Source organism: Macrobrachium rosenbergii, chromosome 17 (assembly GCF_040412425.1).
Source record: "Macrobrachium rosenbergii isolate ZJJX-2024 chromosome 17, ASM4041242v1, whole genome shotgun sequence".
Taxonomy (NCBI): domain Eukaryota; kingdom Metazoa; phylum Arthropoda; class Malacostraca; order Decapoda; family Palaemonidae; genus Macrobrachium; species Macrobrachium rosenbergii.
The window spans coordinates 27124231-27151128 of record NC_089757.1 but is presented as its reverse complement, the minus strand read 5'-3'; the positions used below and the strand labels follow the sequence as shown (position 1 = coordinate 27151128).

The window sequence follows — 26898 nt, the reverse complement described above, 5'->3', positions numbered from 1 at the left end:
AGGAAGGATACTTATTCTAGCAACTCTTTGCTACAGGACATGATATTCGAGCCATGTTTCCTAGTGAATGAGAAGACGCAGATGCTATGCCATAAATTTAAGAGGCAGGTTTGATTTTTGGTGATTAGTAATTGTAAGGTAATGTGATTGTCTAGTCCTGTTTTTGAAAGATATTTTCTAGTAGTTGAACATGTTCATCATTGTCTGTCTGTGTCGTTTGTCAGTCTAGCAACAAAGGTTAGATGTGAATCTTGATCGTGTTGTAGTGCCAGGATTTTTAGGTTTCTGTAAAAGAAAACTTTTGTGACAGCTTTGTCTGTCCGTCCGCACTTTTTCTGTCCGCCCTCAGATCTTGAAAACTACTGAGGCTAGAGAGCTGCAAATTGGTATGTTGATCATCCACCCTCCAATCATCAAACACCAAATCGCAGCCCTCTAGCCTCAGTAGTTTTTATTTTATTTAAAGTTAAAGTTAGCCATTATCGTGCGTCTGGCACCGCTACAGGCGCCAACAACGCAGGCCACCACCGGGCCGTGGCTGAAAGTTTCGTGGGCCGCGGCTGAGAACTTCATGGGGCGTGGCTGAGAGTTTCATGCAGCATTATACGCTGTACAGAAAACTCGATTTCGCCGAGGAAACTTCGTCGCGTTTTGTACTTGTTCAGTGTTAAATAAGGTCGATGGATAATCATCTAATTAATGAAAGTGACAAAGGGGGAAGTTTTGGTCTTGTACGTTACCGTTGCACACTAAAATACGTGAAATGGGCTACGTTGAAATATAACAAATTGATATATCATATGAACACGCCAGAAATCTTGGGTAGTACTTGCTTTCAGTCGCTATGAATCACTCGATTCGTGTTTTCATCGCTTCTTCATACCTGCCGTATATTCGAGCTTTACCCATATATACAAGAAATACTGTACATTCGTAATTCAGCTAAAAAGATGTGTAGAAAGTTGGAATCAAGTTTTGTAACTTTAATCAGGGCAATTTTTTTATGGTATACCATTTTAACATAAATATGTTGCCTTTGTCTGTCAGAATAATCATCAAAAATGGTGGATACAAAATCGTCAATATTTTTACAAGAAATTAGTTAACTAATTGCTGTCTCAGAGTGGTTTATTTACGTAGGGCCCAGGAATTGATTCTGTGGTGCAATTATGAACAAGATGAGAGAGAGAGAGAGAGAGAGAGAGAGAGAGAGAGAGAGAGAGATGAAAAGAACATGTCTAACAAGGCGCGGATGATGGAGTTTTGTGGTCGGCTTGGTGTAGCTAACTAACAAGGCAGAGTAATTTGCCATTTTTTACTCCCTTTTCATTTTTTTTGTGTCCCCATGTGGGTGATACATGTTCCTGAAAAAAAAAAAAAACACACAGATTTGGGTCAACCACATAAACATTACCGTCAAATCGTCGATATGGGTCTCGTTAAATTTTTTACAGCACGCAAATAAACACACGCAAAATAGCAACGTATTGGCTTCGTGACGTCACTGTAATAGAAATACGGCCAAGTCATATGGCGAATTTTCTCTCCCATATTTCCGGCTAATTATGCTTTCGGGGATTTTCGGGGTGGTTAGAGTAAGCCCATGATTATAAGTTGGGTGAAAGCGGAGAATTACTCTTGAAGACATTTCAGTATATGATGTAGAAGATAAGGATCATTTTTGTCCTACGAGTACTACGCTGCTCTTCCAGAAGAGACCGGCTTCAAGATCTCGAAAATATATTATATTTTAAATTTAGTGTAGAATATAAATTTTTGATGATCTTGTGTGAGAATTTACGAATTATAATTATAACGATTATCTCAAGAGCCGAATTCAGTTCTGATTATATATAAATATTATGTATATATATATATATATATATATATATATATATATATATATATATATATATATATATATATATATATATAAATATATATATACTATATATATACAGTATGTATATATTTATATATATATAAATATACATGCATATATATACATATATATATTATGTATATATAAATATATGTATATATATTTATACATATGTATAATATATATATGTATATATATGCATGTATATTTATATATATAATATATATATATTTATATATATATGTATATATACATATACATATATATATAGTATATATATTTATATATATATATCTATACATATATTTATATATAATCAGGATTTGAATTTGGCTCTTGGGATAAGCGTTACAATTATCATTCGTAAATTCTCACAAAAGATCATCAAAAATTTATATTCTACACTAAATTTAAAGCCGGTCTCTTCTGGAAGAGCAGAGTAGTATCGTAGGGCAAAAATGATCCTATCTTGTAAAATCTAATTGAATTCATTTAAAATTTTGAGATATAGATATCCCCCGTAGGGGGGTAGCGCCGTCAGTGCACCTTGTGCGGTGCACTGTAGGAATTACTTAAGGTTCTTTGCAGCATGCCTTCGGCCCCTAGCTGCAGCCTCTTTCGATTCTTTTACTGTACCTCTGTTCACATTCTCTGTCTTCCATCTTACTTTCCACCCTCTCCTAACAATTGATTCATAGTGCAGCTACGAGGTTTTCCCTCTGCTACACCTTTCAAACCTTTACTGTCAATTTGCGTTTCAGCGCTGATTGACCTCATAGGTCCCAGTGCTTGGCCTTTGTCCTAGATTCTATAATCAATCCAATTCAATTCAATTCGAAGTACAGATATCCTGTGGACAGACAGACAGACAGACAAACACACGTATATAAGGGTGAAAATACAGCTGAAGAAATTCGTAACGGAGGCAATTCAGCCCTTTTAAGAAGTCGGGCAGTCTTTCTGTTCCTCTCTTAAATTGCCCAGTTATCACCATATGGCACGTAAGTGTTTTTAAATCATTGGAAAACTTTACATTTACGCTCTGGTATGTCTTAAATAGCCTCCGTGAACTCAAGGAAAGGAAGATTTTTCTGACTCTCCAGCCGCAGGTGCTGCTTCTCTCTCTCTCTCTCTCTCTCTCTCTCTCTCTCTCTCTCAGCGGTTACCATTGGTTTCCGTATGTCCATTGAAACATAATGTGCCAGTTAGCGAATGAAATTACTGATAGTCGACTGTAGGGTCACGGTCAGGGTTGAGTCGGACATGGAACTGATAACCATATTCATATATATGTGTATATATATGTATATATATATATATATATATATATATATATATATATATATATATATATATATATAATATAATATATATATACATATATATATATATATACATATATGTATATGTATATATATGTATGTGTGTGTGTACAGAGACAGACAGAGAGATTATGTGTAAATGTTGTACATTACTAAATAATTACTGAACCCCATTAAAATATCCGCTGTTGTCCAAGTAGGCTCATGTCTATCCAAGCGTGTCACGACCGAACTCTACATGCCAGAGGCCAGTGAAACCATTAAAATATCTAATTGCCATATTTACGATCATACTTGGCTTTCAGCGGTCCGACCAACCAAAAGCCCTTCCTCCCCCGCTTCCCCTTCTCCTCCGGTTCAGATCACCCAACTATGGGCTAATCATAGCAATAAACGATGTCTAAAACCAACATTAATGGTGGAGATGGTCTCCTTTATATGTTATTAACTCTCCACCGCCAACCCCCGTATACGTCAGCCCAACTAACTTCTGCAAGACGTCCTCATAGACCAGTGGTTCTCAATCAGGGGGGAATTACCCCGGGGGGGGCGGGAATTTCAGTTTGGGGGGGATTGTGACCTAGTTTTTAGTATTATATGCGTACTAGTTAGAATGTACCTTTTAGGGCAGAAAATTTTGGAAAGCGGGGAAATTACAATCTGACGTATGGTGAAAGGGTGCATAGACCAAAAAAAGGGTGAGAACCGCTGTCGCAGACCAACTTGAACAGAACGAACTCCATACGCGTATAACGCATGGTACGCACTACCCCCGCCCGTGGTAACACGTGCAGGAATTCGCCGACTAAGCGCAAAACGGACACGAAGCGAAAATGGCGGTAAGGAAACAAATACCCGTAGAATGACTTGCTATTCGTGGGTCTTCATAGTATTTCGGCGCTCCAGAGGTTGCCGAAACTAGGGCTGTTAAGTAGGTATTCATGAGTAGCTATTGCCTCTTTTTTGTTTGAAATAGACTTCGAAGGAATTTTTCTTTGGTTTTTATTGGAGATTTGTTGCGGTTTTCATAATGTATAGTCAAGAGACATATTGAAAAAATGGAAAAATCGGACATAAGATACCTTTATCGTAAATATATATATATATATATATATATATATATATATATATATATATATATATATATATATATATATATATATATATATATATTGTACTTCTATTAATAACCGTTTTCTCCTCAGAAAGCTCGGCTCCAGCATAAAGCCATACTAAGCACTAGGTTTTTTGCAGACCTAAAAAAAAAAATGGACACTTGGGGCTTATGCCCCGCCGGCCCTTGACGTTTACTGGAGGTCACACATCTGCAAATGCTTGAACTTGAGAAAACCCTCCTCTAGTGTCTATCGATGTTGGTGAATATCCGTCATAACTGCGCAGGTATAGAGAAGCATCCCCTTCAACAATCCTCCTAAGATAAAATTGAAAATTCCAGTCTTGAGGAAAATATTATTATTATTATTATTATTATTATTATTATTATTATTATTATTATGAAACCTATTCATATGGAACAAGCCCACGGAGGCCATTGACTTGAAATTCAAGCTTCCATAGAACATGGTGTTCATTAGGAAGAAATAAGAGGAAGTAAAGGGAAATACAGAAAGAAGAGATCCCACTTATTAAGAAAAGAAAAAAAATTAATAAATAGATAAAAATGTATTAAAATGCAGGAAGATTCGTATTAGGGTAGTAATGCATTGCTTTTTCGCTTGTACTTCTGCCAAAGGAAAGTTAGTAACATTTGGCTTATCCAAGAGTAATCAAGTTTGTTGTGTTTGTAGGTTTGTCTAAAGAATTAAAGCGCCTTTAATTTTGAAATGGAGTTTTGTCACACGCTCTTGGTATATTCTGAGGTCAAAGATGATTTTTTTTCTAGTTATTTGATTAAATGAATCTCCAATCTTCTTAGGTGATTCAGTACTTCAGTAGGAAGAGAGAGAGAGAGAGAGAGAGAGAGAGAGAGAGAGAGAGAGAGAGAGAGAGAGAGATCTGTCTTAAAACAGATCTGCTCTCTTCTTGTTTTCTTACCTGGGAAATCATCTATCACGCCACTTAGATCAATTCTGCCCGATACACCTGACCAGTTGTGGATCAGTCTACCTGGATCTTTAGGAGATAATCTGATACTGAAGAGACAGTGTAAAATTTTCTTTTCTATTTAATGTTTTGAAAAAATACTTAATGATACTTTGCTTACTTAATACTGAATCCTAATTTTCTAGCACCAGAGTACGGGCTTATATGCTAGGCAGCTTTTCCCAAACCAAATGTGAATAATGTGTTTTAATTTAAAGTAAAGAAAAAATCATACAATAATAGAAATGGATACAAAGAAGGCTTAGACAAAGACAGAAATAAGTTTAAAGACCTTCGGAATTCTGAACAAATCAAGATACGATTCGAAAAATCAGTTGAGGTCAGATTCGAAAAATCAGTTGAGGTCAGACACTACGTCATGACAACAATTTCAAATATTTATTAGTAATAAATGTTTGAAATTGTCTTGTCATGGAAATAAACGAGAAACGATAGACCTAGAAACGAATAAGGTGTTCCATAGCTACGGCACAAACTAATATGAAATCTACTCCCAAACAATAACCTGAAAGTGAAGATACAATATTTAATGAGGAAAATTAAATATTACGTACATTATGATGCGTGGCGTTAATTACGTGTGCAACCTACTTATGACAGAGCTACTGTACGTACGCTCTGTACGTCCCGTCTGGACATCTTGTGTTAAATAACTATTACGGCATTGTGTTTTTATATACTAAAGTACTCAGTCTGATATTTGATATACAGTATTAAAATTGTAGATTGCGCATTTTCTTGATTTTCCATTTAAACTGGTTAAGATTAAATTTTGCATTTCTACAACGAAGTTTGGTTTTTTTATATAAACTTCATCAATGCCATTGTTGTTTCATTATTTGTTTATTTTTAACTATAATATTCCAGCTGTTATTAATTTTGTTCCCGGTGTTGACAGACGTGGCGAAAAATAACTTATTTTCCCATTGTATTGCATGACTTTCTACTTGTGGCCTACTAGGTTGTACATGTAACAGACATTGTCATACTATTACCACTAAAATCTCTTCCTAAGACAGCAAAAGGAAGCTTAAAACCAACCAGCTGTAATTAAAAGTAATATGAATAGAGGCATCCCTGAGTTTCTTTCTGGTAATGCGTAGGCCTCAGGCGGAATAAATAGACTTATGCCAGGAATTTCACAACGTCGTGAAAAACCATTGTATAATAAAAATCCACAATTAGATAGATAAATTGTATTATTTATAAGAGATCAAAACAGTAATAACATTAAAACCAAGGTCTATATAGTAATCTTTAGACCATGGTTAAAACACCTGGAAGAATCGAAGGTCTTTGCTTTCATCACTTATAAATAATGCAGTTTATTTTTATAATTGTTGATTTTTATTATACAAATAGGCTCATCGCCCGAGCGTTACATCCTTCAGAATCTGCCCTAGTAAAGTGGGTATGTTTACCTCCGGATTTTCCGTCAATCACGTAGGAGATTATCAGGACCGCCGAATTCGGCCGCGACGCTTACGGAAGCGAGTTCGTGTGGCCCCTCGTGCGTGGACCATTTTCAGTATTCTGTTTTTACTCTTAGCGGCGGATCTGGGGAAACCTTGATCACGCGTGTGCGTAAAAAAAAAAAAAGTCGAGATGGTTTCGGTGTACTGGAAGGTTGTAATACATGTGTGTATAAATATATATATATATATATATATATATATATATATATATATATATATATATATATATATATATATATATATATATATATATATATAGTATATATATGTGTATATATATATATATATATATATATATATATATATATATATATTATATATATATATATATGTATAAACACACACTGAAAATATTCTCTTAATATTCACTAAGGATCCTTGGATTCTGCAGATGTCCAATCAGGAGACTTGGCTCGTAGATCACACACGCATACACAAACACACACACACACACACACACACACACACACATATATATATATATATATATATATATATATATATATATATATATATATATATGTATGTGTGTGTGCCATTTACCACTGCTAAAGAATATTTTACTATCCAAGGCTCAATTGGCTATCGACAGAATCCAACACTCTTGTGAAGACCCAGAGAATATATTTGGCATCCATCTCTCGGTCCAGTTCGCGACAATCTCATTTCACGGTTTGCTAATCAAAGATGTTTTCTGTAGATTATCTCGTCCTTTCTTTTCTTCTTCTTTTCTTCTTCTTCTTCTTCTTCTAGTCATACACCTTGCGGTTGGGGGTGGTCATAGGAGAAAATTAGTGAAGTGGAATAGGCGTACAATCTGTTGGCGTATTGGCGCTGCTCAGCGGTTGGGTTGGCGAACCTTCCGTTACCCACCCCAATATCTTGAGCATCCCGTGACGTCATTCATAGACTGATAATTTTTCCAGGGCGCTGAGTCATTTGACTCTGACCATTATTGAACAGCTCAGAAGCGAGTCACATGACGTAGTCCCTATTGAAAGACAATGATCACGTAGTGTCAGGGTAAAAAGGATTTTTAAATTAATAGGGAAGGGTTACTGTTTTCTTCGCTTAATATATCGGTGAACGATTTGCGTACTTATAGGCTAAACCTAAATTTTACTCTAAAATTATTATATCGGTCTACGATTTGCGTACTCAACGCCTAAAACTGTATTTTACACTGATAATTTACGAATTCCTCCTTCTTCCCAAGCTTTACGTTAAGAAAGTATCTGTCAGAAACATGACTATCTTTTACTTAAGAGGATACTGCGAAGACAGAAACCTGTGGAAGCACATGACTTCGACTGCAAAATGATGAGGCAAGAGAAGGGCTCTCGAATGCAACATGAAGTGGCTGATGTTTGCAATTGATATGTTGTGAATAGGTGACTGCGAAGAGAAATTGCAGAGAGTGGCAAAAAGAAAGTCTGAAAACGAATGTACAAGGTGAAAGTTGAAAGTGAAGGATAGCGAGAGGAAGGTTTCTATGGTATGTAAATACTTTAAAAATGAGTTAATGATTATTAATAAGTGGTTAATAAAGGAGGTAGTGATGGGCGGGAATATTAAAGTATATTATTAAACGATGGCAAGATTAGAGGGAATTGCAAATGAATCACGGAATAAGTGAAACAAGAATGGCAGCGTGAGATCTGCTAAAGATTACATAATAAGGAAGTGTCAAGAGAAACAAAAGTTACAGTTTATGAAGGCATATTTCATCAAGTAAGCATTATGATAGTAAACCATAATTGCTGAATATCATAGAAAGAATAGGGAAACGGTTTACGTTAATTATTTAGTGTAGAAGGAGTTAAAAGAGTGACAAATATAGAGATATAGATGCACGTCGGTGTTGTCAAGAGGTATCACAAGTGAAAATATGAGTCAGCGTTCTGAGATGATGGAAAAACGCGTGTCCCAGGGGGGCGTGAGTGGATGCGCAAGATGAAGGGATGAGTAAGTCCAGTTTGCCATGGGGAGGTCGACGTTCTGCTGATGGGACGAGTGTAAACGCAAAAAAGCGGCTATAATATAAATATATGTATATATATGTACATATATATACATATATTTATATATACATCATATATATATGTATATATATACATGTATATATACATATATATACTGTATGTATATATATATATATATATGTAAATAAATATATATAGTATATATACTGTATATATATGTATATATGTGTATGTATATGTAAAGGACATACCGTCGAAAGGCCTCGCAGCACTCCAGTGTTTCCGTTTCCTTCGTGGATTTTATCTTTATTTATCTATTCATCACGTTCCATATTTTCGTGATTCAGTTATACATATATATATATATATATATATATATATATATATATATATATATATATATATATATATATATACAATCATTTAATTGTATTCTTATTCTGAATATAGGTCGTTTATGTGCGAATAGAATTACTGTGTGAAAATCTCAGAATACTACTATTCATTGATTGGTTCTACAGTAATACCAAGGAAGCTGATGCTGTAACGTTTCAAGTGCATGATGTTTTGGTAATAAAGTATGTAACTTGTATTACATACGTTGTTGTTAATAATGAAGAAACTGATATTCACTTCTGCTTCAAAATTCTGAAAAATTATACATCTGAACATGATTTATACGCCTCTTTTTCTCTGACTGGCCTGCGGACCCATGAATGACATTTTAGCACTTGAAATTTACTTTCTTTTTAACTAATTATAAATTTTTTAATAAAAAAAAACAAAGAAATACTCATCAATTTGTTAGTTGGTTATTTGGCCCGCTCCACTTCACAACGAGGATAAAAGGAAGTCATTTTCTTCCACAATGGCTGAATTCTCGTTCATCACGTCGATATGTTCACGTCGCCACCACACCTGATCCTAACCGTGAATTATTACCTCAAATTAGACAATTAATTAAAGTGATTAGCAGCTTGGTTCCTGTCTGAGGGATATGGTAGAACTGGAATGATTTCCAGTGCTCGTCTTTTTATGTTCGTATGTGTGTTATGATTATTACCAAACTTTCCCCATTCGTAGTTTGTATAGATTTTTTCTCTAAAGTGCTAATGGAGCCCTTTATTTCTTTATTCACGTTTTCCTTCTTTTATTCTTTCGTATATTTCTTCATTTATTCAGCGCATCGTCAGGAAATACTCAAAAGACATTCAGTTTCCTCATTTCCTGACATAAACTTAATATTTCAATTGGAGAAGACATGGAACGGAACATGGACAAGTTAATGAGTTACTTTCGGCCGAGTACATGAATACTTTAATAATATTCCTCTCCCTTCTTACCTTAATTCTTCTCTATCCCTTCCCCCTGTAAGCATGTTACCTCTGCTAATACTGCAAGTATTAATTTCCAGGCTAAAGATAATTTGTTTTATGCTTTCAACATCTGTGACTTCTAAGTCTATTAATATGGGAATCCTAGTGTTTAAGTCTGACGCAAACAAGCTCATAATTACACCGAATAATTAAAGCTCTAAGAATCGGACAGCTAGATACTACTTTTTCATCCCACGAGACTCAGAGGAAAAAAAAAAAGATATTATAAATCAGGAACCACAAAAAGACAAGTGATGACAGTGATCTGTAATTTTCTCGGAAGATAACTTTCATGTACTGTCATTTTTGACGGACACAAGCAATTAGCAATTAGCTCTGAAGGCGTAGACGGGGTAGCGAACTACAGGCAAGAGATCCAGATGTCAGAGCGGTAGACAGCATGAGTAAATTGGCCTCAAGTTTAGGAGGAGCATGATTTTCTCAGACTAGACAAGTGCTCCTCCAGCCGTGGGGAAAGCATCTCCGAGGAGATACTCTATATCAGTCAGGAATGTCTGTATAATTTACACAATCTCCTGGCAACGTTTCCTTTATATGATATAATAGTTTTTCTTATCACCCATTCTTTTGTAACTTCTCCAAAATAAAATCAGTGCCTTACACATCCTGGTCAGCCCCTGGGATACACTGCCATAACTATAGCTTAGCAACTCGTAGTGATCTTCCACTCTTTAATCTTTTAACTCCCCTCTTTACATATTTCCCTATCTCTATGTTTGATGACTGGAGGGCGGATGATCAACATACCAATTTTCTGCCCTCTAGCCTCAGTGGTTATTAAGAACTGGGCGGACAGAAAAAGTGCGGACAGAAAAGTGCGGACGGACAGACAGAGCCGGCACAATAGTTGTCCTTTACAGAAAACTAAAAGGCAATATTTTGTTATTCTGGGCACATTATCTCCAAGAGCGTGATTGCAATGACATCTAATATTATGTAACTTGACTCTCGAGGTGATAGCTTCCTGGATATCTCATTTCTAAAGAAATTGACTCTGTTATACAGTTGCTATTAAGGTGAATAAGCTCTTCTTAACTTCCTTTTATTCGTGATGCAGAAAGCACGAGAGTCGTCCTGCCAACTATGGAAACAATGTACAACATCGGGGGTAATTCCCCTCCCATGCCTTTTCCATGATAGTGCTTTTGAGTTTGTTCCTTTAATGGGTCATCTCCAAGCCGCTTTGCCTCTTCCTCTCCCAGACCACGCTTCTCAACTCTCTCTCTCTCTCTCTCTCTCTCTCTCTCTCTCTCTCTCTCTCTCTCTCTCCCGTTTTCATGACTTGTAAATATCACAAGTAAGAATTTTTTTCAGATAATTCACACAAATTTCATGAATATTTGCTTTGCTTTCCTAAACGATCTGCACTGGCACCAAAGATTATTAGAATGTTGTTGTCAAACGCAAATTTTTTAAATTTTCCAAATGTGGATAATTTACTTAAATTGCAAACATACATGACATATATTTATTATATCACGCTGGATGATTAAAACACCTTATTTATGTAATACCAAAATAATGATTAGTGTTTATAGCTTACAGTTGCTACCTGTATGACTTGTTTTTATGATTACACCAGTCCTTCGTCATTCACTGCTAAGGCATTTGGTAAAGCGCCCAAGAACAGTGGTAATTTTGATAACTTCTGAAGTAGTGAAGGATAAAACACACCTTCCCAGATCCTCGTTCATCTTCCCTTAACCGCAAACGCGCTTGTTCTCGCGGGCAAAAGCTATTGGCAGTCGTTATGTCAGGGGCGTGAAGTGGAAATATTTCCCCGAAGCAAATACTGTGCTGTAGATTAAAGACCCGTGTCTAAAGGATTGTCTTTTAAATTTATGTCTTTGTTTGGTCGAAGCAACGCGGTACTCCAAAAAGGAATTTTTTTTTTACGGTCGGCAATAATGTCAAAACAAGTTGTGAGTGATGTAATGACGTGTTCAAGATTATTTTTACGATCATTACACACTTACTTCTCTCGCTTGGGTCTCAGCAAGTGACCATTTTGAAGTTCTGCTTGATGACTCAAAGCACACAAAGTGTCTTTTGGCGGAACTGCTCTCTCTCTCTCTCTCTCTCTCTCTCTCTCTCTCTCTCTCTCTCTCTCTCTCTCTCTCTCTGCTTAAAAATGTGGAGTTCTTGTGGTCCATTTGTCTGGGATAGGATGTTATCTTCTACACTATCTCCTCTAGGTACGTGGGTACAGTCTTTGAGATATATTTTGGTTTTACGGTTGACATCCGCAACTTTCGACATGACTTGGGATTTTCTTGAGAAAACAGACGATTAACGGTGATGGTGGACCAACGACTAACTTATTATTGCATAGCGTAACCATGAGAGCTCCTTAACGTAAATCTTATCGCTGTGAAACTAAGTAAAAGGTAGGTTTTCTTAACAAAACTGCACTTTGTTATAAACCATAGTACTGTGAAGTAAAAATATCATATAAGTAGTGTTACAAAAAGGAAGCGGCTAAAGTCAGAATAACATGTGATACAGGTATTTTTGCTCCATTGTAACGATACCTGTCCAAAGTGCGCAATATTACGATTCTGACTTTCCTCGCAATTCCAGTTGTCAATACTTAATATGGTTATTCAATGATTTGCGGTTCCAATACCTTTGGATTAGGGGAAACAAGGAAAAGTTCAAAAGCGTCTGCAAGGAAGAGATCTCACGGTTTTAGGTCTAGTTTCCTAGATCCTATCATACTGGTGACAATATTCGAAGGACCTTGGAAAAAATAATGAATGTTAAGTCCTTAGGATAAAGAAATCTTTAATTTCTTTTGGAAAAGAAAGGTCCCAAAATTTGGGCAAATAATAAATTTTTCCAGGGTCCGGGTGATAAAGAAAGATTCTGTGATATGGGGAAACAAGAATTGTTTAAACCCTTTAGGGAAAAGCACATTTCATTTTAGGAAAATGTTTTCTTAAGCCTCAAAAAACGTCCTAAGGTTTTGAGGGCAACAAATTTTTTTAAGAAACTTATAGAAATATATTTATTGTTCAAAAAAGTCAATGGCGATCCCAAAATATTCGAAACACGAATTTTTCTTAATTATCCATAGAAAAATATCACGGATATATTAAAAATTATAGTAATTATAGGAAAATAAGTGCTAAGTACAAAACACAGAAGAGCCTTATATAAATGTATAATATTCGCCGAAGAAAAATCCATTTAAAAAGCTGACATCAAATTATAATTTATAAGAACATAAGAAATATATATCACTGTGGGATAACTGAAAACTCTCTCTCTCTCTCTCTCTCTCTCTCTCTCTCTCTCTCTCTCTCTCTCTCTCTCTCTCTCTCTCTCTCTCTCAAACGTGTCGAAGTTTTAAGGTACTGCATTTCGTTCATAACTCCAACCACTCCCCAAGTTTCTCTCTAAACGTCTCTAAATTCTAGGGTACTGCATGACGTCCATAGCTCCAACCATCCTCAGATCTCTCTCTCTCTCTCTCTCTCTCTCTCTCTCTCTCTCTCTCTCTCTCTCTCTCTCTCTCAGACATGTCCAAGTTTTAGGGTACTGCATTACGTTGATAACTGCAGCCATCTTCGAAAATTTCCGGAATCATACACAGTTAGGTACCAAAGCTTCTGTTTGGTCTACCGTTACGAACGTTACGTAACAGGTAAATAAGGAACCACAGAGACAAGACAGCGGTCTAACCTTAGATTTGTTGCTTTTGATTACCTACTGGTATGAGAGGATTGCATTTGCGGGCGGAACCTATTTATTTTATGGGGCTCAGTTTTTATGTTTTTTTTTTTTTTTTTTTTTTTTTGTAGCTCCAAGGCCAACAAAGGTGGTAATCTTCATGGAATTATCAAGAAGAAGGATTTCACTACAGGATGTGAACTGACTGATATTCTCTCTCTCTCTCTCTCTCTCTCTCTCTCTCTCTCTCTCTCTCTCTCTCTCTCTCTCTCTCTCTCTCTCTCTCTCTGCTCAACCAGTATATATATATATATATATATATATATATATATATATATATATATATATATATATATATATATATATATATATAATTATATATATATGTGCGTGTGTGCAACTGGTTTTTAACCTACGTATATATATATATAAATATATATGTGTGTGTGTGTGTGTTTGCATGTATATATTTGTGTGTGTGCGTATATGCACCTGAATCTTGTCCTACATATCGGTCAAGAAAGAAGCTCATCGTAAAAAAAAAAAAAAAGCTTTCTGTTCTTCACTATATTTTCTACGATTCTCATATTTTCACTTTGTTGATGGCTTTTCTTTTCAAGAGGGATTACAAAAAGACTCTTGAACCGGAAGATAAGCAGATTGACAGCCAGAGAACTGTAATTGCTTTGAATAACAGTCTGGAATGATCTTGACTGTCATTCTTATTCCTTGACGAATGCTGAGTGTGGTCTTTTTTTTATGGAGGTTATTTTATAAAGTATACGAACTTCTTTTTCCATCGAGTTACCGAGCAGTATTCATATGCAATAACTGATTGATTATTGAGGTACGTGACTGTCAGAAGGGAACAGGAAAACAGGGTGGAAAGATTTATCCCCCCCTCATACAGGTGGCCCATAGACATATGTATATACTGTATACATACATACATATATATATATATATATATGTATATTGTATATATGTATATGTATATATGTATAAATTTCTGACTCACATCAGGATCGATCCCAGGTCTTTCAATTGAAAGGCCTGGGTTCGATCCTGATGTGAGTCAGAAATTTATTTCTGTTCACACGTGATTGTGTGTTGATTATTTCTATATACTGTATACTGTATGTATGTGTGTGTGTGTGTGTGTGTGTGTGCGCGCGTACGTGTGTATTATTCATGTCAACTTTCCAGACTGCCGCTGTTTCAGAAAGATAAACATTTTTCTTCTCTTTTTCATGAGAACAAAATTCTGTGCATGATTTTACTTACAAGAAATATTCGCCAGAAAACTATACTAAACTATCTTATGGTAATCAGATACAAATAGTTTTTTCTTGTGAAACCTTGAACAAGAACTTGACTCTCTCTCTCTCTCTCTCTCTCTCTCTCTCTCTCTCTCTCTCTCTCTCTCTCTCTCTCTCTTCTGTACTTAAGTATTTCGACGTAGGTGAAAGCTGTGTTATCCTGTGTAATTTCAATACATTTTTGTCCACCGACCTGACCTCGTAACTTTGGCTGTCATCACCTCGTGGCCTGACCTGAATCTCCCCTTCACACTAGGTCACACCTGATATTCACGATGCCATGAGTACTATGTGATCACTTAGAGAACGACTTGCCTTTCGAGACGTTCGTCATTAGTATTTGAAAGTGCGTTCAAATTCTCTTCCGGGAACGTTGCAGAGATGATTTCAAATCTATCCCATGTCTAATGGATTTAACTGTAAGTCTGGATTACATCCAGTTGTCTGTCATTCTCCATCATAATTGTCCGTGACCTGGTAATCAAGTTTTTCTAATTATTGCAAGTACACACACACACGCACACACTGTATGTATACACACACACACACACACACACACACACACACACATATATATATATATATATATATATATATATATATATATATATATATATATATATATATATATATCTGCTTAAAAACTCATAGTAGATGCACGTGACTTCAGTATATAAGCGAATCCCACAGGAAATGACAAGCAGAGGTTCAGTACTGAAGTTCTGCCTGTCATTTTCCTGTGGGATTCGCTTATATATATATATATATATATATATATATATATATATATATATATATATATATATATGTGTGTGTGTGTATGTGCGTGTGTGCGTGTGTGTGTGTGCGTGTGTGTGTGTGTACATAAAGAGAAATAATATCACCAATATAGGTCGTTTCACCAGAAACTGCGGATGGCTTCAAAGAAAAACCAGGCAACTCACTGTTACATTAAAATCCTGAATTACTGAATCGTTGATGGTCATTCTGTTCAGAAAATTCCCGCAACTTCAGTCGCTTCCCATGCCTGCTCAGAGACCACAGTCTAGTTCATCTAGGATATTGAGGCCCTTCTATTTCAGAAAATCTTTCATCCTATCCAATCAGCATTTTCTTGGTCTCCTTCCGCTGCTTTTTTTACGAACTTACGGATCATCTGCCCTATTCACCAGGCTAGAGTCACTCCTCTTCACATGACAGAACCACCTCCAATCCCTCTGCTCCATTTGTCCAGTGCTAACCTTTTACCATATGATCACAATTCTCTACTAACCTCGCCCTTTCTTCAAGACTTCAGATATTCCAGCGTTCTCTTCTACAACCCATCTTCTTCGCTTCCAAATATTTACAAAGGTCTTATTGCGTGCCTTGCTTCACAAATTCGGTGTTTCAACTTTGCTGTCAACTTACAGCATGCATACATCACATCTACTCGCAAATCTCGGTATGAATTAACCTTTCCATTTTTCAGTCATCGTGGCGTCTATTTGCCTTTATACCCTTACTCCTGAAAAAATTCACCTTCAGCTTTCTTCCTCTGAAAACGCTTACAAACTCTTTCACTAGTCGATATACCTTCTCTCCATTATTACAAACCAGCACTGAACCATCTGTAAATATCAACTACTGTCCTTATCCTAGGAGCTTGTTCACAATTCTCTTTTCCTTTTCTGAAGTCTCTCATCACCCCATCCATTAATATTTTAAACATCTGTGGAGACAAGTTTTCACTGAGCACCCCCTTTGCATCAGTATAGTTACTCCACATCTACGCATTTTAAAAGGTTTTGCTTTTATCTTGAAAACATTTAAATAACTTTCAACCTATAACTTTCAATACCATACTCCGCCATTATCCTCCCGGTCACATTTTCCCAAGATGTAACCGAGCACTGAGGCCTTTCCCTGAAAAAAGCAGGACGCCATATCTTAAAAACTAACCATAGAATTTTCTTGAAAATAATCTCATTATGTTTCCCACACCCAAATGACTTTTGATAGTCCTAATTCTTACCTAACCTAATCAAACCTAATCTAACCCAACCTAACCTAGTGGCATGGCAAAAAAAACCGGGGCTGGTGCAATACCAGAATACATCTCAGGAATTTGCCATCCACATCCCCAATAAATTTTATCAAAATCTTCTAAGTTGTGCCACATACAGTTTTATAAATATTCACTCGGCAAGACCAAACTTGCCAAGAAACTTCTTTAAATTAACTAAATCCACACTGCTGTTTTCCTATAAAGCTTTGTCTTACGTTCCCAATCAAAACAAAAAACAAAAAAACTTTACCATATTTCTTCCCTGGAATGCCAAGTAACGTCAGGCCCTTATAATCCTGACGTTCTCTTCTGTCGCCCTTCTACTTATGCTACTGTTCCTCTCACTTATTCTCTTAGAAGATTGCTCTCTTACAAAGAAACCTTACTCATCCTGGCAATTCACTCTGTTACACTGCCACCACCCTAGTCTCTCTCTCTCTGCCTGTCTCTCCCCATATATATATATATATATATATATATATATATATATATATATATATATATATATATATATATATATATATATATATATATATATATATATATGTATATATATATATATATATGTATATATATATATATATATATATATATATGTATATATATATATATATATATATATATATATATATATATATATATATATATATACTTATATATGACTTGTATCATGGGTGGCAGCAGATAGGGTGTAACGTGTTAACAGTAATAACTGAGGAACATTATCATCTGTCATCCCGTGTTGCTGTTGATCGTAGGTTGAAAGATTATGATAAACTGGTTCCTCTAAACACCACTGCTGCCACGGATCTCGATGATGGACGGTGAGAAAGGCGTGTTAAGCCCCGTTGTTATTTATTTAGGGAGGGTTTTGATGGCCACTGTAAATCAAATCTACTTTAAAAAAAAGGTTGATAGTGATTTATTGAAATTATTATTTTAATCGCGCCGTGAAAATTTCAGGTTTGGAAAGATTTCCTCATTGAGGGTCGATTTTGTTTGCGAATAAGTTCAATAAATACATGCTAAGGCTTGACGCACCTTGGAAAATTATGGTTATTTTTTTAGTTTTCACAGGTTACCTACTCTAAATCTTTATTATTATTTTAGATTCTGACATTTGCAATGGAAAATAATTCTTTTACAAGGAAAGCGATTGACCCAAGAAATCAATTTTGATTTTGATATGTTTGTTGTCAGAAACATTCTTATTTCTGTAGTCGTCTGTAACATACTTTATTTTTTCTGTAGTCGGTGTCATGAAAAAAATTGTCAAATAACTAACCTCGTATGCTGTACAATCTCAGGAAGCAGGGCATGAATAGGAGATGTGATTTTTTTTTTTTTTTGTCTTTTTATGGAACATGGAACACAATCAGATGAATTTAATGGAGGATGTTAGCTGGTAACTCGGGTTGACTTTATGGTCACGCCTTTTCGTGGTTTATAATTGAACTTGGTGTTAAATTATGAGTTAAAATGATGCCGTGATGAACAGAGATTTATTGCCTGAAAAATGTTTTACCTTTTCCGTTATTAGCGGTGTCATCGTGAAAATTAATGGATTCTATCGTTCAGTTTATTGGTTTGTTTCAGTTACAGTTTATATATATATATATATATATATATATATATATATATATATATATATATATATATATATATATATATATATGTGTGTATACAGTATATACATATATATATGTGTGTATATGTATGTATATACATATATATTTACATATATATAATTATATATATATATGTATGAGGTAAATTAACCAATACCATCAAAAACTTTGTATTATTATTATGTATTATTATTATGTTATTATTATTATTATTATTATTATTGTTGTTGTTGTTGTTGATTTTGTTACCAGAGAGACTGTGGTGTAAAAATGACGGCAAATTTTGAATAATTTTGCCGTTGCATCCTACTTATGACGTATAATTCCTTGGTTTTGAGTTAATGAAGGTAGGCAAAGAATTAAGTGATGGTAAAATTATCCTTTGCCTCGTTATTAGGTTTTTGCTAACTTCGGCTTGGCATGTTGATCTGTAGTTTTTGTTATTTTGTAGTTTTAGTTTTCTATAAAAGAAAACTATTGTGCCGGCTTTGCCTGTCCATCCGCACGTTTTTCTATCCCCACTTTTTCTGTCGGCTCTCAGATTTTAAAAGCTACTGAGGGTAGAGGGCTGCAAATTGGTATGTTGATCATCAACCCTCCAGTCATTAAACATACCAAATTGCAGCCCTCTAGCCTCAGTAGTTTTTATTTTATTTAAGGTTAAAGTTAGCCATAATCGTGCTTCTGGCAACGATATAGGACAGGCCACCATGGCTGGCTGAGTTTCATGGGCTGCGGCTCATACAGCATTATACCGAAACCACCGAAAGTTAGATCTATTTTCGGTGGCCTTGATTATACGCTGTACAGAAAACTCGATTGCACCGAAGAAACTCCGGGGCATTTTTTACTTCTTTACTATTCATCTTCAAAATGATCACCAAAATAAACATCCGAGCAAGGAAACTAACTGTATACAAAAACGGGCAAAGCGAAATATTAGTTGCGCAGACATGGCTGGCGAGAATTGAATGTGTTGTGGCTTAGTAAAGCAGGCCAAACGTCCACGAACTTGCTGAATACTCTTGAAGCAACATCGAAATACGTATATATTAGGAGAAATTAAGAACAGAAATAAGTACATTTAATAGATAATGAGTTATTTAATTATGGATAATGACATGTACTACATCAAATTCTAGTGTAGTTATTGATAGGAAATAACGGGAAAAAATAAATAAATAAACAGGTGAATGAACGCATTCTCCACTTTTGCCTACTACTAGGCAAAGGAACTGAATCCCAAGGTTGTGGAATTAGTGGTACAGTGGCTATTCTCAGCCCAAGGTTTGGGAATGTGCTCCTCTCAGTTGCGAATTTGGAATGGTAAAGTCCCCAGGGATAAAAACATGTCAAACATTCGGCGTAGTTTCTTCTGCGCAATCGAGTTTTCTGTACAGCGTATAATGCTGTATGAAACTCTCGGCCACGGCCCATGAAACTCAACCACGACCCGGTGGTGGCATGTGCTGTTGGCACCTATGGCGATGCCAGACGCACGATCATGGCTAACTTTAACCTTAAATAATATAAAAAGTACTGAGGCTAGAGGGCTGCAATTTGGTATGTTTGATGATTGGAGGGTAGATTATCAGCATACTAATTTGCAGCCCCCTAGCCTCGATAGCTTTTAAGATCTGAGGGCGGACAGAAAAAGTGCAAACGGACAGACAAGTGGCCATCTGGATAGTTTCCTTTTACAGAAAACTAAAAGTATATTTATAATAAAACGGAAACTCCCGCTACGATCAGTTGAGTGGAAAGAAGAGGAGAGAGTCAATGCGTCCCGTAGGATGAATTACCAACATGGCTCCGTCATCCAACAATTACCCCTATATCAGTGATCATTCGGTCTAAGTGGTTTTCAGACCAACCACCGAGGAATCATTAACCTATTATCTGTCATTTGTCTGTATGTTTTCATTTTTTTTTTTAAGTATCCCTGTTTTTTCCCGCACTGATCTTTCAGAGTTATGCGCTGAAACACCATAAAAGCTTTTTTTTTTTTTACCGGGGTTCTAGGCTTAGTTCTCATGGATGATAATTATCCTTCTCCTTCCTTTTCTATGAAGAATATTATTATAATTTATCTTTATTATAATTTATCTTTTCATCTTATCATACAAAGAGTCTGCATTTCTTATATTATATATATATATATATATATATATATATATATATATATATATATATATATATATATATATATATATACACACACAAGTAAATGTATATATATACTTATATATATGTGTGTGTGTAAAACAAATGTTTAACCATTTAAATATGGCGTTGTCTTTCAACAGCCGCTCCGAATGAAGAGTGGGTTTGTTAAATATAGCTGTAGCATTGACATACATATAAGAATTCCTATTTTGGCTCATACAACATTATACCGAGAACACCGAAAGATAGATCTATTTTCGGTGGCCTTGATTATACGATGTACAGCCAACTCGATTGCGCCGAAAAAAACTTAGGCGCATTCTTTACTTGTTTTCATTAAAAGTTAGTCCTAGATTTTTATAATATCATTATCATAATTAAGTAAATTTATAAAACATGCAAGATTTTTAGCCTAAAGTCCCTTCCCTTCTTTATAACGGAACACGGGAAAAGTTCCCCACGTGGCCTCAGTAGAAATAATAAAAACGGTGATAATAATATTTCCCGGAGATACTTACCCATTCCTATTGTAAAACCTTCTAACGGGAAAGAAATAGGAGGCGTCGAAAGTTGGTCCTTTGGTGCCGAATTTTTTGTACCATAGTGACCACAGTACTGTGATCAGCACGATGAGAAATCCCAACTGTAAAGAAAGACAAAATATCGTAATTATATATATATATATATATATATATATATATATATATTATATAATATATATACTGTATATATATTTATTTATTACATTTATTTATTTATTTATTTTTTATGTGTATATACATATACAAATAACAGTGTTTTTATTAATAATAATGTCTACATCAGTAATTTTTTATTTATTGATAACCAGAAATTACTAGATTTAGAATTACTTTCAAGATACGTTATTAGAACTTGCAACAAATCCTTGCTATACAAAGTAACAGATACTATTTCTTTGCTAAAGTACGAGATGGTATTGTCTGGAAATTTTATTTTTTTCTAATGCTCTTTCATTACAAAATTTCTTTTGGTTACTTGCACAGCAAAATTTAAGTTTAACATTAAACATGGAGAACTTTTAAATAACATCATCCACTTTAGACTACTCGAGATGGCAAGATATTGAACCATTTCGTTGTTAAGATGATGTGACGGCACTAGAATCAGTTGGAAATGATGAAGTTTAACTGTATGTACCTCACCGTTAATGTTTTTGCAAGTGTTCTTTAGAAAGAATATATATATATATATATATATATATATATATATATATATATATATATATATATATATATATATATATATATATATATATATATTACATATTATATACATATATATATATATATATATATATATATATATATATATATATATATATATATATATATATATATATATATATATATATATATATATATATATATATATATATATATATATAAATGAACGAAAGTTACACCCACGAAGAAACTTGGAAACACTGGCTGTAACTTTGTTCATATAATCATCACATTTTTAATTTTTCGTGATTTAAAATCAAACCTATATATATGCATATATATACAGTATATATATATATATATATATATATATATATATATATATATATATATATATATATATATATATATAAACTTATAAACAAAGTGCATTTTTCTATGATATTTACATCGGATCAGGGATGCAAGTCTGTAACGGAATCCTTTTTTTTTTCTTCTTCTTCTTCGTCCTCTTCTTCTTCTATACGTATCAACTCAAAGACTAAAGATATTTTTAACACCAAGAAAAGACTTCTTACCTTAACAACTTGGCCGTAAGAAAGTACATCCGTGATAGGCAAGTAGATCAACCTCTCTTCGGAGGACTTTCCCACCTGAATGTTCTTCTGTTCTGACAATGACGTCTCGGAGTTGGAAGACGCGGTTGCCATGGCGACGTGTAGAAAGAGCAGTATTGCAGTGCGCATGTTGAGTGACCTCTCTCCGGCGACGGTGGTCACCATCTGCAAGAATATTGGATAAATGATTATTTTTGTAATAATGTTGATGGTTCTGACTGATACTTTCCAAAATTCAAATGTCTGCCTTATTTGTGGCAGACAAGAAAATTTTGCATTGATTTCAACGAATTTTGTTATATACTTTATCCGTCAGCAGCTCCGGTGATGCCTGATGAGTCTGCAATTGTAACAAGGCTCACGTTTCATTATAATACTTGTATTGTACCGGTTTCTTTACAGTGCTGAGCACCTGACCAGAGTTAACTTTGATTAACTTCAATGATCAAACAATAAAACAAAATAATAACAGGATATATATATATATATATATATATATATATATATATATATATATATATATATATATATATATAATTATATATATACATATATAATTGTATACATATTTATATGTATATATATATATATATATATATATATATATATATATATATATATATATATATATAGTATATCTCCTGGGGCTTCGGCCTCCAAGAACGGGACGTGACTTTCGTCCTCTAAAGCCCAAGTATGGCATCGTTAGAGCCTTGAATTGAGATATCACGCTCAAATCTGTCTTCTTCTTAGCCATAGCCTCGAGGTAAAGTGAAAACAGCGGATTCACAAGCAAAATACACCTGACAGAAAAAGATTAAACAAAAGAATACGTGATAAAATTGTAAGATGATATTGAGGTCGATGATGCAGAAAATAATCTACAATTATGATCCTTATGATGGATACACAACGTCTGGTGTACGTGCAGATATGAGAATTACCTGGTTGTTTTCCTTCATTTCAATCAGTCATCTGTCATTTTACACTCTTCGACGACCCCTCTTCTTACTTGAAGAGTAAGATTAAGATAAGTAAACGGAAGCCAAGTGAGTCGGGTAACGAATGCTAGTAAGGACGATAGATGAACGGAAGTGGCAAACCCATTTATGCAATTTGAAATAAATGTCAATGTGATTCTTTCATAAATTATATTCACATCGTTGATGACTGTCATAGTAATACGTGTGGAAGAGAGTAGTTTCAGATTTTGATGAGTGAGCTTTGTTTTTTCTGGTATACTTGTGTGATCATGTCCTATAAAAGCTCCACTGGTCAATGACCATCTTAAGCTAAAACTCGTTCATTTTTCCGTTTATTTAATACTACCAAGATTTCTCTCTCTCTCTCTCTCTCTCTCTCTCTCTCTCTCTCTCTCTCTCTCCCTCTATATATATATATATATATATATATATATATATATATATATATATATATATATATATATATATATATAACATGTATGTATGTATATATATATACATATGTAATATATATGTATAAATAGATACATATATGTGTGTGTGTGTTTTTATACAAAAGGCAAACGCTTACTGCTTGAATTTATTATTATGATGTGTATATATAAATATATATATATATATACACTGTATATATATATATATACACTGTATATATATATATATATATATATATATATATATATATATATATATATGTAGTATATATAGGCTATACATATATATACACATCATAACAGTAAATTCAAGCCGTGATCGTTTGAATCTGCATAAAAACAAAGCAGGAATCAATGTCAGTAAACTCAGTTTACACCTAACAGTATTTTCTTTTAGTGTTTACAAAAAAATTAGGTTGATGGAATAACTGGAGTGTTCAAATATGTCAGTTACTCCCTGGACAGGAAATGCTTCGAAAGCTTAGCTGCTATGATATTTTCTTTTCCCTCGTGAATGGTTGTAGGTGATATTGTATGCAGAGCAATTTAAGCTGGAATAATAGATCGTGGCAGCTTTAGGAAGGACCTAGTTGAAGAACAAGGTGTGACTTTTTTTTCTGAGGTTGGTCGTTTTCTTTGGAACGTTTTTCTTTTTATAACCATCTGGGTAATGTCGTGTTTTCTTCTTGATGTTTTGAGTTCATTTCGCAAATGAACTTTGTTTATCAGTCATTATTTCATACTACTTCTGAGTTACCGACATTGCTGGGAAAGTCTCATGTTCGATGAACACAAGTCTCCTCTGTACAAGATTTAAATTGACAACTTTTCCAGATTATCCTCATTTAATCTTGATTAAGAATTTTAGTGTGTCATGACCGTAAAGACGATTTATTATTTAATTAACACTGAAAAATGTGGGATTCAAAGGGCTAAAGACTTCGACTCCTCCCAATTGTAAATTTTAGTGTTTGGCGTTTATTGCATAAAATTGTTCAAGAATTAAAACTACATAAAACCCAGGTTCTTCTGAGTATGCCTTAGTCGGTTTAAATACACATAAAATCAGTATTTTGTGTTGTCTCAAGAAGGCTTACCTCTGACTTTTAGACAGGGTAGAGGGCCATCAGTGATAAGGGCCACGTAAAACAAATTCACAAAGTGAGTCTTGGACCAAATCATTTTTAACCATTAAAAGAAACATATGCCTTTTAAGGAACGCCGTGTCATTTTATCTTTCCGGCGTTTCGTCTGTCCGCTAATCTGACTCTGAGCGAGACAAAATCGCAGAAAAGCCAAGAACTAACAGCTGATGTGGCCGAGATACAAAAACAAAGGTGTTCCATAATTCATTTTGACAAGAAGCTCGCCGCTACGCCAAGTCACATTTATTCTCCGGCAAAATTATAGTTTGCAAAAGTAACGTACAGCTGAAAATTCAGATGTATATTACTGTTACTGTGACTGTATAAAGATGGTGCAATTTTCAACGCTCTTCGCCTTCCAAAAGTATTGCTTCCGACGTCAAGATGCGTATGACGTGGGGCTTGTTGCGACTCTGAAGTCCATATAACTTCCAAGAAGGAGATTAATCTTAGGAAGTCTAAGATTGGCTGGTTCTATTCATCGTGGAACCTCACGCACGCTGGGGGTTTCCAGGAGGAAATCTGGACATTACGTCATTTCCTCTGCATGACAACCACGAATCTTCCTCTTTCCAGCCTGACACTCTACCGCGAAATAAGGATGCGAATTGCGTTTACCATTAGGACTCAGCAGGTGTGTCTGAGAATAACTCGGACGCAGGATGCTCTTATCAAAAGGTACACGTGGAAGTGCGTCTTAGATAGAACGCTATCTTTGAGAGGACTTGGAATCGGTGCGTTTTCACTTACGTACCCAGATTTTCAGACATTATTGCTTGCACTTCGACGTGCATTGCGATTTTACGACGCAGATAACACAAATGTATCTCCCTCGCGTCCTCTTCGTGCACACTGTAGCTTTTTTTAACGTGAAGGCCGATGGAATCGACAGATCTTTGCTTCAGGGATGCTCTGCTGATGATTTCGCTGAAAATAATAGAAGCTTACCGTATGTTGCAGAAAAGGCCTGCCATTGAACTGTTGAATGTTACAGTATTTCTGAAGTACTGGAGAAAAGTTCCAAATTGTCGGAAGGGAAAAATGACTAGTTTATTTACCTCTCATGTTCACAGTTTGCAGGATTATCTGTCTGATTATTTCGTTTACATGTGTCATAAGGCAAATGAAGGCTCGGTTCATCTGAACAGAGTAACTTGGTTGTCCGAAAATTAAGAGGCTTTTGGTTCGCCTTTTTGACAAAGGGGAGAATAAAAGGAGAGCATCATTTGGCGAAGTAATGGTAACCAATTAAGAAATTTATATTTCCTCATCAATACAAGGAAGACTACAGTCAACGAAAATGCATGTTATGTTTCGTTTCTTAATTGCTATAAGTGGATTTGGAATCAGTATAAACTTCGTAATCATTCGTTACTGGATACGTTAGCAAAAAATAGACACTGATTACAAAAAACTTTCAATTCGCACCTTAGACTCTATTTTCCTTAATGAGATTTCCTCGTTTAACATATCACAGCCTTGTGCTGAACGGAAGGAAAT

The 26898-nt window shown here is 34.9% G+C and overlaps 1 protein-coding gene across 1 annotated transcript in view; it reads right to left on the bottom strand.

Moving 5' to 3' along the window:
* The window catches only part of LOC136847593 (uncharacterized), a 36649-nt gene extending 13651 nt beyond the window's left edge, over nt 1-22998 (bottom strand). Inside the window, exons 1-2 of the mRNA XM_067119311.1 lie at nt 22798-22998; nt 21533-21657 (exon numbers count right to left, since the gene is read on the bottom strand). Of these exons, the coding sequence (XP_066975412.1) occupies nt 21533-21657; nt 22798-22965 (293 nt within the window). The 5' untranslated portion in view covers nt 22966-22998. The remainder of the gene's footprint in view (nt 1-21532; nt 21658-22797) is intronic.
* Between the last annotated feature and the right edge of the window lie 3900 nt (nt 22999-26898).